Source organism: Betta splendens, chromosome 9 (assembly GCF_900634795.4).
Source record: "Betta splendens chromosome 9, fBetSpl5.4, whole genome shotgun sequence".
Taxonomy (NCBI): Eukaryota; Metazoa; Chordata; class Actinopteri; order Anabantiformes; family Osphronemidae; genus Betta; species Betta splendens.
The window spans coordinates 28,202,525-28,217,052 of record NC_040889.2 but is presented as its reverse complement, the minus strand read 5'-3'; the positions used below and the strand labels follow the sequence as shown (position 1 = coordinate 28,217,052).

The window sequence follows — 14,528 nt, the reverse complement described above, 5'->3', positions numbered from 1 at the left end:
TCACAGCGATGATTGGCCTCTGAAGCAGTTTATAGGCCTGAAGGACTCATTTGTGCTCAGCCCAGACTGCACAAAGACCATTACAGCAGGTGTAACCCGTTTAGCTACAGTCAGTGCCTTTTTGTTTTGCAACACGTGTCTCAATTAGGCTCTGAGGTAATTGCAGCAAAGATATTACAAATCAGCGCCCACAGCGGGTTTTAGGGTGCCCCCTGTTTAGCCTGTGAGATCCAGGCCTGGCTGTTAGATGACCTCCAACCTGATCACCACATGATGGCACTGTGGAACCTTGACTTCCACCATCTTCCCCCAGCCACTGCCTCTGACCACTCCTGAAGAGAAACTACTCAAGCACCACGGGGTGCAGTAATAGAGACTCAAAGGTTAGGCAGAGTGTATTATGGCCAACTTTATGAAACCCACTGATGTCTGGCTCCAGCCGTTGCAGCTCAGATTGACTTGTGTGGGCTGAAGTACAAAGTAGAAGACACAAGCAGCCAATCTATCCTGACTACAACTCAGGCTAATGAAACCACAAACAGAGAAAAGACGACAAAGCGGCTAAGATAAACCGATTCTTCTGAATCAGTAGCAAATATCTGTCTGGCTAACAGACAGATGAGCCGTGCAACGTGAGGAATATAATTGCATCATTTGTCAGTCTCGCTCGAGAGGAAAAGTGCTGACCTCCATGTCATGACATCCACATTCATCAGCGCCCCCTTTTTCACCTTCCACCATCATGACACACACATTATATGCTCATTCCTGACCCATCCATCTCTCTTCCTATAACCACTGAGACATTAAGAGCAGTCGGATGTGTGAGATCAATCACGTTTACAACACCAGACACTTGCACCATGAGGGCGTATCACTTCTTTTATTGCAGCAGACCGATGCTACTTTTTCATTTTAACCGCAAGCAAATGACTTACTCCAATCCAATGGAGCCCTCCTCGTCTGACTGATTAGTCTCATCCTCGGAGTGGTCGCTCAGGAGGTCGCAGGGTAGGATGGCGGAGGAGTCTGCGATCTCCAGGACGGGTGCGATGCTTGGCCTGCGACTTCCAGCACCGTTCTCTGTTGGTAAGGTCAGTTTGCTGGTTTCCTCAGCGGGATCGGGGTTCTGGAGATCTATGGCCACAGTGCCTGGAAATGACAAGAAATGTGGTACAGTATGAGCTGCAGGCTGTAAAAGGACTTCAACTATAGCATGCACTGCACATTTAGTGTGATGTGTATACAGCAATGGTTGTCAGCACTAATATTCATCAGTTCAGCTGTTTGACCAAGAATATGTTTTGCTTTTTCATCTATTGTAGCAAAAACAAATGGCATGCACAATGTTATCTTGGTAATAAATGTCTACCATACATCATATTAGGTGTTTGCAATATGGTGTATGTCATTTCATGCAGATACAAAATATATTACTTCACTCAAACCATATTAAATATCACTGTGTCATGTCGTATGTGAAGTAGTGTTTTGTAATAGTACGAGTAAAAATGTGATGCATCATGCATAAAACTTACCATATGAAGTGGCCTGATCAACTTTTACAGATCAAAGAAAAAGCACAACACAAAACTGTCAGCCAACAAAGTAAAAAAGCATGTAAGAAAAAAATCATGCATAACAGTCAGCAAAAGCGTAGAGCATCAACAAGCAGCCGCCCTTCAGAAAGGCTCCGTGTGCAATTACAGTAAATAAACATCAGCAATAACGCATCCATTTTCTCTTCTTACACAAAAATGCTTTCAACTGAGCCCCCGTCTGTAAAATGAATGTTTACTGGTGCGACTACAAGCAATTTCCATCTTCATCTAATTTCAGTGCCAGTTTCTCCATCTCTGAGCAGAGTTTCTCACCCATGCTCGCGATGATGCTGTGCACAGGCAGCCTGGAGGGGGCGTCGCACAGGCCGCTGACCGGCAGGCCCTTGTTGTGCTTCTCCTCCTGCTTAAAGATGAAGGCCGAGTTCTCCTCCTTCGTAATGTTGATGTAGTAGCAGGTGTCCGTGGCGGCCATGATGTGGCGGGGGCCAGGGTTCAGGAGGATGCTCTTGTTGTCCTCTCTCTTCACTCCGATCAAACACACACCATATCTACAGTGCGAACAGATGAGGTTTGCAAAGTGAAAGTAAAGATTAAATATTATTATAGTAGCCCACATATATCCATCAGAAGTTTTACTGACTTTTTATGCGCATGGAATGACGCATAGGTGAAGCTTTTTCCATCGTATTCCCCAAAGAACTTGCTGTCACACAAGCGAATGTGGTAGACCTCGTTTCCAGAGCAGCGCCCATACGTCCTCTGCCACTGCTCGGGTGACATCTGGCCTTCCCTAGGAAAGTAATACAGTACAAGAATATTTATCACTTGAATTACCATCACCCAAGGTCCAGACTTCAATCATGGACTGCAGCAAACTCATCATGAAGAAAAAACCTGCTTGAATGTCACTATATAACTGCTGCCAACTCTACGTATGTCAGTTTTTATTCAAAATATAGCTTGAGAATAATTTCAACTCCTGACACATCAATACATTTAAATGTATCCCACTTCCTGATGGATTTATAAATCTAGCACCCACCGCTGTCTCCTGCACTAGCCATTCAGGCAGAAAGTCCATTTATTTAGTCAGGTCATGTATTTTATTAAATGTCCTGATGTTTCAATTATAACACCCCCCAGAGAACAGTCAGTTAGCATTTCCATCATCTTTACAGCCTCAAGTCAACACACGCTACAGTATATATTTATATATGCACTTTGTCTCTGCTTTAATGGCAGTGAGAATATACTGGTCACCTTGCAGAGAATGTGAAAAACACCATCAGATTTACAGCCGGTAAAAGTTTCTGCACTGACAGGAATACCATAGTCTCTTAAGACACTTTAGGCAGTTATACTGCAAGTACTTCACAGCAGAATCAACCGTTTATTAATATTTTACACTACTACTATTTGGGGCTTCGGGGTTCGAGCCCTCGCCATGGTCAATAAGCCAACGTGTCCTTGGGAAAGACACTGAACCCAAAGTTGCTGCTGGAATCTTGTTTACCCATGTGAGTGCATGGGTAAACAAGAAACTAGTGTAAAGTGCTTTGGATCCTGGAATAGGTGTTTAAAGCGCTATATGAATGTGGAACATTTACCATTACTAATACTTTTAATATCTGTCACAGTGAGACTGTATCTGTCAACCCAAGCTAAATATCATCCAGGTAAGGTTATCTAGAATGTGAATCATGGCATCTTCTTTCTTTTAAAGTTAAAGCAACCCAGAGGATAAATCTGTCTCCAGCCAACTTCTCCCCAGCTTAGGAGCTGAGTAAGATGAATACTGAAACGTTTCAAGAAAGACAACCGGATGCAATGACTCAACATCCATAGAGCCGTACCTAGAAAACATCACAGTAAATCACAGGCTCAGATTCAGTGAATGATGATAAAAGGTCACCAACTCTTATTCTATTTAGCCAAACAAGGTTCTGTAGGGTCAGTAAATGCCTCATCTGACATTTTCAGAAGGCTGTGGAGCAAACTTGTGTCTGTGTAGGTATGACACTAACAAAAATAATAAGTGCCATTCATAGTGTTGGAGGAGCTTCCTGTTATTGAGCTCCAGCTGGATCGTTTGCTGCCAGTCTTTATAATTTAAATTAATCATTTCTTCGTGCCTGATGAGCAGATTTCAGATGTGGAATTGACGATTTAATTACTGTTGAGCACATTTCTCAAATGTCAAACTAGGTGTGAACTGTTGTGTGGACTCACTGTCCCCTGGAAGTGTGAACCAGGAGCGTGACCAAGGTGGATGTGGCCGGACAGACGCAGTTGAGTGCCAGCATGGCATATTTGAACTCCTCTTCACAGACAACATGGTCTGATGGAAACAGACAACACAACAAAAGCTGAGACTTACAAACCTTAGTTGTTTTTCTTTGTGTGCAGTCTTGGCTTACCAGCAAACTTGACGTGAAATTTGTTTTCTGGCTTGAGAATCTGGACGTACAGAGGGCAGTTTGGAGCAAAGTCCTTGGCAGCCCAGGCTCTCAAAATAGTCTGGTGATCCTGTGGGATGGGAGATTGTTTTGTTTAACTAATCTATCCAGTGACCTATTTCAAAATGCAATCTGAATTAATGGACTGAGAAGTTAATTTCTCCATTCTTTCTGGCCATTTTAAACAGTAAGTCAAGTGTGACGGGAAATCGAGAATTTATTTTGGATGCCACAACTGAGTTTATGACAGCTTCTACAAATTCTTGACGCTGACGCCGCAGTGACTCACAGCAGCAGTTCGGTCAACTTCATTCCTGCTGCTGAGGATGAAGCAAGCCTCAGCATCGTCCATCCTGAGGATTGAGAGACAAAGGAGGACTGGGGACAGTAATCAGGACACTCAACACATTATTTGAGGAAATCAATGCTCCAAGGAAAAGCCAGGCACTGCATGAGTGCTGGTGTCAATAGATGGGCAACAGTTCACAGCTCCAGTCTAGCGTGACAATAATCTGGAGTTGGTTGACAACAGGATCCAGGTTGTGTGTCACATGAGCCCAGAGGTGATTTGTACTGTAACAGAAAACCTACATTCCGTGAGATTTAACCAAACTACAATACAATATTATCACTAGAACATCTTTCAGAACAGCAGTGGTCCATCTACAAGGATTACCTGCCTGGCTGCACTGGATTTTTATCTATTGCACAACTGCTACAGCACCTGATCCTCTGCACAGCTTGAGTGAAAATGAGCTCCTGGACTTGGATTTCCTACCATCATGTGCTAGTGAGAAACTATGAAACCCCATTTAACAGGATTTGCATTATGACTTTATCACATTATGACAATAAAATGTTGAAAAACAACATCTGCCAGTGAGCAGCAAGACCCCCCGAAGCCATCATAAAACCATGAGCGGCACAATCATTGTGCATATACAGAGGCAAAATTGACAAGTCAAGCATACTAAACTGTGATCCATGATGTTTTCTGCCCATGTGTGGCCTTTGATGGGAGCAGATGATCAATGCAGACTGAATTCCCATTACACTAATGTGCAAGCAGAGGGCAGCCAAGTAGACTATCTGCATCTCACAGAAGCTCTGCTCGGCCAGTGGCTGCACTGTATAATAGCAATTTGGGTTATTTAGGGGAGATTTGTATCAAATACTTGAAATGATTTTATGACTGTTGATCTATCAGTAAAATACCTTTAGAAAGCACAGATGCCTGATTTACTTTGTTTTACCCGTTTTGCATGCATCTCTTTTAACCAATGCTTTCACTCACTTGGCCCTCATCAAGTCCTGGTCTTTGAGAGCAGACCCTTGCAGGTAGATGACCCTCTGAGACCACAGAGGGATCTGGAGGATACGGCGAACCTGGATGTCTATCTCTGTTGGACACAGAATCACTACATAATAGTCCTGTAAGACAGAAAGAGACACATGCCTTTATGACACTCCTACAAATCTAGGTCTTTCTGTGAAGAAAAAATCCTTCTTCTATTCTTTTATGTACCTGTAGTCTGGGATGAGCATAGAACTCATTGAGGAAGTCCATCAGCAGGTCTATCTTCAGTGAACTGACACACAACACCACATGCTTCTCTGTTTGCGCCCGGTGGCGGCTGTAGTTGCCCCCTAACTTCTGACTCTCCATCCACAGGTACGCAAGTTCTTCAAACTGAAAATTCACCAGGAACAAGATGTCACATTAAACAAGTGCAATGACAAACAAAACAAGTCTAGGCACAGAGGATAAACTGGAGTAAAAATGTTGATGCAGGAAAGATAATTTCATACAACTGCTACAAGCACAGAACTAATAATCAAAATGACAAGAATCCACCCACCCATGCACTCACTACAGTACCTGCAGTGGGAGCACTACCAGGGCAACACAGATGAGGATTACCACCAGCAGCTGAGAGGGCCAGATCTGAGGTGTGACATCACCGTATCCAACAGTGGAGAAGGTGACAATGCAGAAGTAAAATGAGTCAAACAAGGATAAGTGCTTCCCGGCTCTCTCTAGGTGCTGGATGCCACAAGCTCTGCAGACAAAGGAGAACATATAAATTGGTCATTTCATTCAGGTAAGAGTTATTTAAAAAATCCAATTCCAATAAGGGAATTGTCTTCAGTGTGATCTTGTAGCCTGCAGGATTAGAAGGGAAAGATTCCCAATCAAATGGTCCCAAAGTCAATTCAGCCTGGGCCCTTGCTTAGTAAATCATTTGAAGTGACAGTATCGATTGCTTTGTCTTCACCACATCACTGTTGGTGCTAATTGATTTGTGTTTCATCAATACGTTGAGGATTTAATGAAACCCCGAGGCAGTGGTGATTGGGATGAGGATCTCCAGATCCACCAAGAGGACTGAATGTGCTGGGCAGTGGCCAAGGCTCAGAAAGACTTCCAGAGATCTAAGGTGTAAGAGGTGCCAGCTTTGAGTAAAATAAATGACTGTTTTACAAGTGGAAATCAATAAAGCAGGAGAAAATAAAAGCAATCGGTGAAGCTGCCAAGTGTAGTTTCTCACTTTAAGCCCTCCTGCTGGCCTGCCTTGTTGTTGTACCGCATCTATCAAGTAATCAGGTCACAGAGAAAACAGGTCTCCCAGGTCACTGGGGAATTAATCTATATGGCCCTAAGTAACCAGGTTACTGGAAATCTGTGTATATTGTACATGCAGCAAAGGAGTAATGTGCTTTAAGTATACATTGGATTCATTCATGACTCATGCAGCTTGTACTGAGTGAGAGCCAGATAAGACTTTGGTTTAGAGATTTGATTTAAGATACTGTACATGTTGTGTATTAAGTCTCTGTCAGTCACAGAAATGCAGCGGTGGCCTCAAACATGGGATCAGTTTGCTCACCCAGTGAAAACCAGACACAGTAAGGTGCAGATGAGGATGAACACTTGGTTAAACATGGCGGAGTGAGTCCTCTGGATGGCACGATGGAAGTCATTCTGGAAAAAAGCAAGAGAGAGTATTAACTTTGCCTTGACCTCAATATAAAAGTTCTTAAACAGAATAGACTGTACTGGTGTAGAAAATAAGAGGATAATAATGGTCTGATTACAACATAATAAAATCGTTTCTCATTTTAGACAGAATGGAATCAGTAAGTTCCTAGTGGTTCTCTCCACTCATGTCACAGCTCACCACTCATATTCACTTGCACCTTGTTAGCATGTTCTCTCATCACTGCCTCTCCAAACTGTCGCTGCCTTTGCGCCGTGTGCTGGGGCTGCCTGGCCCCACATTCTACCATCTGTGCAACTACCGCCTTGGCACGAGGCTCTTACTGTGTCATGGTCTCATGTGACTCACAGCAAGAGCACACGTTACACCAGTTGGGAATCATCTAATTGCTTTGAATTCAATGCACTCTGACATGTTGCAAACATGGCAAATCCTACAGTACATACAGTACTACTGTGCAGTACTGGAAATACTCACAATCATGTTCTCCAGGGCACCTTTGGCAAGCCAGCAATTAAGAAATACAGGGACGAATATGTTTCTTAATGGAGGCCAGAAAATCTGAGAAGGAAAAGTGAGCTATTGAATCAGTGTCTAAAACATAAACATATGATTCTTGCAACATAAAATAATATATTTAGCTGGTAAAATGCTGGTAAAAGCCATTAACATTATATTATGAATTTGCTCGGAGGAATTTACTGCCAAACTGTTCTCAACCCAAATGAAGGTTAATGACTACTCACTGTGATTATAAATGGCACTGTGTTGATCATCTCCAATATAAAGGATATCTGGAAGATCTGCTCCCAAATGTTCCCCTTAAAAGGAAATTAATGGCACATGGCACGTTTTAGAAAGTAATATAATTTAATTAACAATGAGCAGGTCAGTTTTTGTAACTCATATTTTATCAATTTTAGCAGAGTAGACAACAAAACAGATTTATCTTTACAATTTAATAGTGGTGTGTGTCTGCATTGGAGTTCTAAAAGTTCCAATAAAGAGTTTATGACACCAGAACATTTTACAAGGTTACATTTGATGACAAACAATGCAAAATAAAATTTGGAAATTTGAAATGAGTCTAGTACACGTCCCTAAACAACCTGTGAGGAAAGGACACAACTAGATGAACAATATATTGCATTCAATAAACCCAGTCCAAGGCGTAGACAATCACCACAGGGAAAGAAGGTGAGAGTTACAAAGCAACATGTCTAAGACAAAATAAAGTAGGAAAAAAGGTAATAATGTCAAGAAAAGAAAAGTGTGAAAGCGAGAGCAAACAGGCACAGGTTGACTTGTGTCAGACAGCATCATAAATTGCAAAGATAAAAGTAGACTCTTACCTTGTAGCTGAGATATGTGATAAGCATGGTCTCCAAGAAACTGATTAAGGCCACCGTCACCTGGAACACAGGGGGAGAGGGAGATGAATGAACCCAGCTTCTGTGGACTCCCCTGGATTCTCAGTGCAGTGCTTTTATCTAATAACTAGGGGCTGGTACTGTATGTTTGGCTTGAACACAGATCATCATCTGAAATCTGATTTATGGGGAATATTATTCTCACCTGTATTGCCCACACAGGAACCCGTCTATTCACCCAGAAAATCAACTCCCTAAACAAAGCAAACAAAGTCAAAGCATCCTAACACAGTCAGGTACAGTTAAATGCAGCTTGGACTGAAACTTACCAGTTGATTTCTGCCGACTCCGCTGTATTGGTCCAGTTGTTGTTCCGACATATTGCACTACAGAATAAACAGCAACAAGGGAAACACTGAGGAAATGCGAAAGTGTGTTTGGTGCTGGTGCGTGAGTGGAAAGATGCCCACTGGGAACCATTTCCATCAGTTGGTATGATGCCATAAAGAACAATCCCAGAGAGTCTCTAAAAGCTGCTGGCAGTAAGTACAATCCCGATTACATCCACACGAGTGCACAGAAGGAGCAACTGTTTTAGACACACAACTGTTTTTGGTGTTAGAAATACACTAAATACTGGTGAACAGTTTGGAAGTCAAAGAAGTAGAAAAGATAAATGGAAATAAAACTGTTAAGATGCAAAAAAATATCAGACAGTTTGTTTTCTGAAGCAAAGGTAAAAAAAAACAACAGAAAAAAAGTCCAAAATAAAGGAAGTAACGTGTGTGACAGAGTGACTCCCACCATGGATTGCCATTGATCTCTTTTGGGTTGTCCAGGCTGACTCTCAGTATGTAAAGGGCACAGGTGAGAATCTTCAGGGAGAAGTTGAACAGACGGATTCTGAGGCCTACGGGGAACAAAAACAGCAACATCTGACTCAAATGCCGATCTGACTTCACTTAACGAACACGCGATTAAATCTGATTTCATTTACATCTCAACCATTTTGTTCACAGGCTCAAGTGTGAATTTTCTCTGTTCGTTTTCTCACACTTCTTCGCAGCCTGCAGTGCAGTGACCAGATCTGCGATTATGAGTCTAATGATAAAAATTGATCTGAAGAAAATTATAGTGAGATAGCGATACATTAGAAAGATGATCAGATCAAAGATGATTACATTAGAAATCTTTAGTTAGAGTAAGTGCATGTACGCTAAGAAAGACAGAACAGAAACTTAATTGAACAAATGCTTAGCAGCCACAAGGCAGGGATACATGGAGCAGTCCGACCCATTTACACCCAACCAGAGCATCTACCTAATCTATCATGACACAACCTCTTCAGACAAAGCCACTGGCAATGATAACAGGATTTAAAATCTGGACAAACACAAACAGCCCTGCAATGGGACGGAGCTGCAGTCCTCTGCAGTTAGGTGTCACGTTTTTAATTGGACCGCGCTGCTTCCTGTCAGAGACTGTTACAACGACGCGTTACGTTGAAAGTCATGTCATATACCTGACACGTCGGAGTCAAAATTTAGCAATGTGTGTATTTTATATCTAAATTCAAATAAATGTCCTGAAGGCACAATGCACCAAAAAGCTGCACTCATCTTATCTCCTAATGAGAAAACCACTGCAGCTCTGCCTCGTCTCTAAACAAATGAGTCACTCTTCTGGTCCATGCTGGGCCACAGTGTGCCCACCTAAAAGTACAGTAATTCACAATGAGGCAGCTAATGTAATAATGAAAACCCCAACTGAGACAGAAATTCAATGTGTGCCACCACTAGCTGCAATTGAAGCCATTATGCATTTATGTGTTCATCCAGCTCTGAGTATAACTAGTGGCATCAAAGTGCATTATGAGAAGGCAGAGGAGTGTTGTGATGCTCCCTGTTGGCTGCACTGTACTGTACTTACTTGACCTTTGGTTTTTGATGAAGAAAAGCTTCAGCCTCTCCTTAAAGGTGTTTTCGTTCACATAAAACTCCACTTGCACCCTGGCAGGAACAAGGAGAGAATGTCAGCGTCGACCTCCTCAGGTCATTCTACACAAAGACTGATGTGCAACTCACAACCATCAGGGGCCAAACAGTGTCAAGCACATAACTTACTGTACAACAAATGCCACATATGTGAAAATGTCTCTTCTGTATGGTCATATTCATGCATGTGTTACAACTTACCTTTGAGAGAACTTAAAGGTCACTGAAATTATAAATTACGTAAAAACCAGGAAGTGAACCATCTGCTTAGTGCAACTTGCCTTACAACAAATCGCTGCTATTAGCTGCAACTGCATATAACAATGAAAATGTGCTGCATCAGCACTTATTCAATAATGCAGATACATTAATGAAACTTCCTCAGTGGTGCACTAGCTGTAACACATTTGCATCCTGAAGAGAGATGACAACACAAGTTTAATTTTGCATAGCATAAGCTCTTGTTGTAATTGCTGAGGTACATGATAAATTGATGACACATACTGTACTGATATTATATACAGGAGAAAACTGTGAGCACATGCTGGTTTACAGACCACTGTCTCCTATAGAGTCACAGTACTTTAAATCTAAAAGCAATGTTTTCTCATGAGTGTTAAAAGAAAACAGTCAGAGAATGTAAAGATTTCTATGTTGGGAGGGAGGCGACCAAATAATCAATCATCCCCGGCAACAATAATGGTGTTGGTACCACTGGTGGGTCTGATGAGAGCAGGTAGGGATACAGGCTTATTAACGGTTGTGCTGTGTAGAGGGGCTTGCTGACACTAATGAGCAGGCGAGGGAAGTGATAATGGCCCTGTGGTTACCACAGAGAGGCCCTGAGAGCCTTCTCGCTTTGCCTGACAAGATGACTACACCGCGCAAAAAGACAAAGGACAAGAGAGAGCAGGGCAATTATAGCAACAGACTCTTAAGGGAGGTACAGTATGTATGTAACTGAATGAACATTTATATGGAACGCCTTCCCTCCTCTGCTCTAATGCTGTGGAGTGAGCTTTGAAAGCAGGGAATGTGGATTTGTATGTTTGTGTGCTATGCAGCTCACTGTGGTCATCCATCCTATGCACTTTGTGTAAACCACAGAAACCAAGTGTATTGACATAGTCATCATGTGAGACGTCAAGACATCAGGCAGTGCTGTGGTGCTGACATGATCAGCTACAATAATGTTTCATATTTCTGATCTGACGTGTTTTTTACTAACAAACTATTAGTGTATGCTGAATTACTGTTCAGGCTGTTCAATCCTGATCATTCAACCCTGTGTCATGATTAATAATGAATGTTGAGGCTGTCTGCATGGACACTGACTTGGCTAAATGTTTGCTCAGCTTGGCAACAGGTACAGTTCATGTAGTCTCAGTGCACAAAAGGAAATGTGACTCCAAATTACATTCAGTCATTTGTGTCACATGAGCACTGTTTTGGCGATACAGAGAAAAAGGGCGTGAGCACAAACACGCGACAACAGTAGACCGTGACCGTGGCCAGTGCCCTTTGCCGGAAGCCATGAGCATCTACAGCTGCTTTGTGATGTTTAGTTTACAAAGAGAATGCTGGCCTCAAACAATCGGTTTGACAGAACAAAGAGGTTTAAATGCCTGCATTCATTAACTTTAAAGAGCTGCCAGATGCTCTGCATCAGTGGAACATCACCCAGGGTTAACAGCATCATGAAGCAACTTGTGCCCTGATGCATTTGCACTCAGACTCAGACTCTGACATGAAGATCAACACAGTTCTCATGTCTAAATAAGTGAACCTTAGGTCACAGAATACAACAGCGCTCCAGCGTCTGGTGCACACAGACCAATAATACACTCGTCTCATCTTGTAAACAGTCTTTCCCATAACACCAGATTTATTTTTATTTACCAATTTCAGGTTTGCTCTGTTCCCTCTGACAAAGCAAACAGTTGAAAATAGAAAGCGTCCCCTGCACCACCCTCAGAAGCGTGCTCGATATGAAAGCTGCAGGGATTCTAAAAATATTACACTTGGATAAGAATACTCAAAAGCATAAGCACCTTTGTTATTCTTTGCCCTGTTTCCCCAAACTACATAACACTTACTACAGTGCTTCACACAAACCACAGGTTTTGATCCATAGCCTCATTACTGGTCAGAAATGCTGAAATGCTGAGATGCTGGGACATCCCCAAGTATAAACTACTGTACGGTGACCAGTATGTGCCCATTACTGTAGGTGATCAAAACCTAAAAAAAGTCAGTGTGTTTCACTGTTCAACTTTTTACCAGCTCAAGTAAGTGCACTACAGCACAACCGATCAAAACTAAGCCTTGAATCAGCAACTGCTGCTGCAGAACATGCTGCTTTCTTGATTTCATGTTTATCGTGGTAAGAGGTGATTCCATGGATGGAGCTTACCAGACAAACCCTAAATGAAATTAGTTGTTTCCTGTTCCTCAAAAGGATCAAAGATGTGGTTTCACAGATCCAAATCACTTAACCTTGATCTTAGGCCTCTGCAGCCTCAATGCTTTTTGACAGCTTTGTACTTACTTATCTGTTGCAAAGAGCATTTAGATCAGTATCCAAGTATCCAATGAAGATCCCAAACAGAGGGGCTCAGAAAATGGAAGATAAGGTCAAAACCGTTTTGTGATTGTGTTTCATGTGTATTACAACAATGCATTTTGTGCAAAGCAACAAAATGAAAACAAGGACATGAATGTAAGATCCATGATGAAGACACTGGATAGTAAAATGTTGCATTGCAGGAAACGTGGCTACGCTTTTCAAACCACCAGGAGAGATGCAACAGTCTCTGCTCACAGGCTACAAAAATAGAATGTTAACCATCGTATGCCAAGAAAAGGCTTGTAGAGTCACAAAGGCAACGCTTCCTTCACATGTTCACAGCAAATGAACCTTAAACTTCTGGTACTGTCCGATGTCGAAGACCTTTCATGAAACATTCTGATAGAAAACCCACCACTTACCTCCCTGTTACTCAGAGATGTCTCACTACCCAAGTCAGTTTAGGTCCTCTACGCCATCAAAACAACTGAAAACAAGGCTTATTACAAAGATTTAAATGTGCTGAGAGACAGTAGCAAAACTCACAGCCGCTCATCATGTACAAGATTAGAAAAAAAGTGCAAGATGTAGCATGCTGTTCCAGCTAGAATCACCAACACAAGATGAGAACAGGAGTAAGGAACACATTAATGTCAACACATAAGTCCACCAATTAGCACATGCTAAGTCATTTTCTAACAGCCTTAAACGGTCTATAACAAAAGTTCAGTTCCATGGAAGGAACATTAGAAGGTGAATCTGGGTCGTTCAAGTCCTTGAATGAGTTCCTGTTAAAAATGACAAGGATCATCCCTAACACACCCTTCCTCTAGTATGTGGAGCAGAAAAGTAGACTTTGGGGAGTGTGGCATCCTCTTCTCATGGTGCCTCTACTGAGGGATGCTTTGACTGGGCTGAAGGTGGCACAAATCAAAAACACAATACACAGCATCCAATCCAACGTATCACTCACAAACTCACATGTGGGCTCAAGGTGACGACAGTTTACAAGACTGGTATGAAGGCTGGAAGCTGAAATTACTGCTGCAGGCAATGATCCAAAGTCAAAGTCAAAGGACTTGTGCTTCTGTCTCACACACACAGAAGCACAAGCACACAACTCTATTCGCAGCACTGGAAAATTAAAGATACCAAGAACACTTCAACATGTGAGGACAGCATAGACAACACAAAAAAATACATCTTTTTCCATAAATTCTAAACAAACAACATACCTGCACTGAATTTCACTGTACATTACTGGCATGGCCTCCAAGCTTCCCCTAACGTTCCCTCCACCACAAGGCCACTGACTAGCGTGCACATTCATTTAAAGAAGACAACTAGCAGAAAAGAAAATTTACGCACGCACACACACGCGCGCACACACACACACACACACACACACACACACGCGCGCACACACACACGCGCGCACACACACACACGCGCGCACACACACACGCGCGCACACACACACACACATGCGCGCACACACACACGCACACACACACACACACACACACACACACACACACACACACACACACACACACACACAGGCTGCCTTTTCACCATTTA

General features: G+C 42.4%; 1 protein-coding gene across 22 annotated transcripts in view; it reads right to left on the bottom strand.

The window, feature by feature from the left end:
- Positions 1-14,528, bottom strand: part of kcnt1b (potassium sodium-activated channel subfamily T member 1b) — a 41,141-nt gene that overhangs the window by 9,009 nt on the left and 17,604 nt on the right. For 16 of the 22 annotated variants that reach the window (XR_008695663.1, XR_008695661.1, XR_008695662.1 and 13 more), the window contains 18 exons: positions 10,317-10,396; positions 9,192-9,297; positions 8,717-8,773; positions 8,593-8,641; positions 8,370-8,429; positions 7,764-7,838; positions 7,495-7,578; positions 6,907-7,001; positions 5,898-6,078; positions 5,544-5,708; positions 5,313-5,449; positions 4,308-4,371; positions 3,980-4,088; positions 3,792-3,900; positions 2,203-2,352; positions 1,875-2,110; positions 1,539-1,559; positions 939-1,152 (listed from right to left, as the gene is read on the bottom strand). Coding sequence is in view for 19 of the 22 variants with exons in the window: in XM_029161682.3 (XP_029017515.1) it covers positions 939-1,152; positions 1,539-1,559; positions 1,875-2,110; positions 2,203-2,352; positions 3,792-3,900; positions 3,980-4,088; positions 4,308-4,371; positions 5,313-5,449; positions 5,544-5,708; positions 5,898-6,078; positions 6,907-7,001; positions 7,495-7,578; positions 7,764-7,838; positions 8,370-8,429; positions 8,593-8,641; positions 8,717-8,773; positions 9,192-9,297; positions 10,317-10,396 (1,992 nt within the window). In the remaining 3 variants the exon portion in view is untranslated. The remainder of the gene's footprint in view (positions 1-938; positions 1,153-1,538; positions 1,560-1,874; positions 2,111-2,202; positions 2,353-3,791; positions 3,901-3,979; positions 4,089-4,307; positions 4,372-5,312; positions 5,450-5,543; positions 5,709-5,897; positions 6,079-6,906; positions 7,002-7,494; positions 7,579-7,763; positions 7,839-8,369; positions 8,430-8,592; positions 8,642-8,716; positions 8,774-9,191; positions 9,298-10,316; positions 10,397-14,528) is intronic. The other 6 variants (XM_055511891.1, XM_055511896.1, XM_055511899.1 and 3 more) reach the window with 1 other exon arrangement.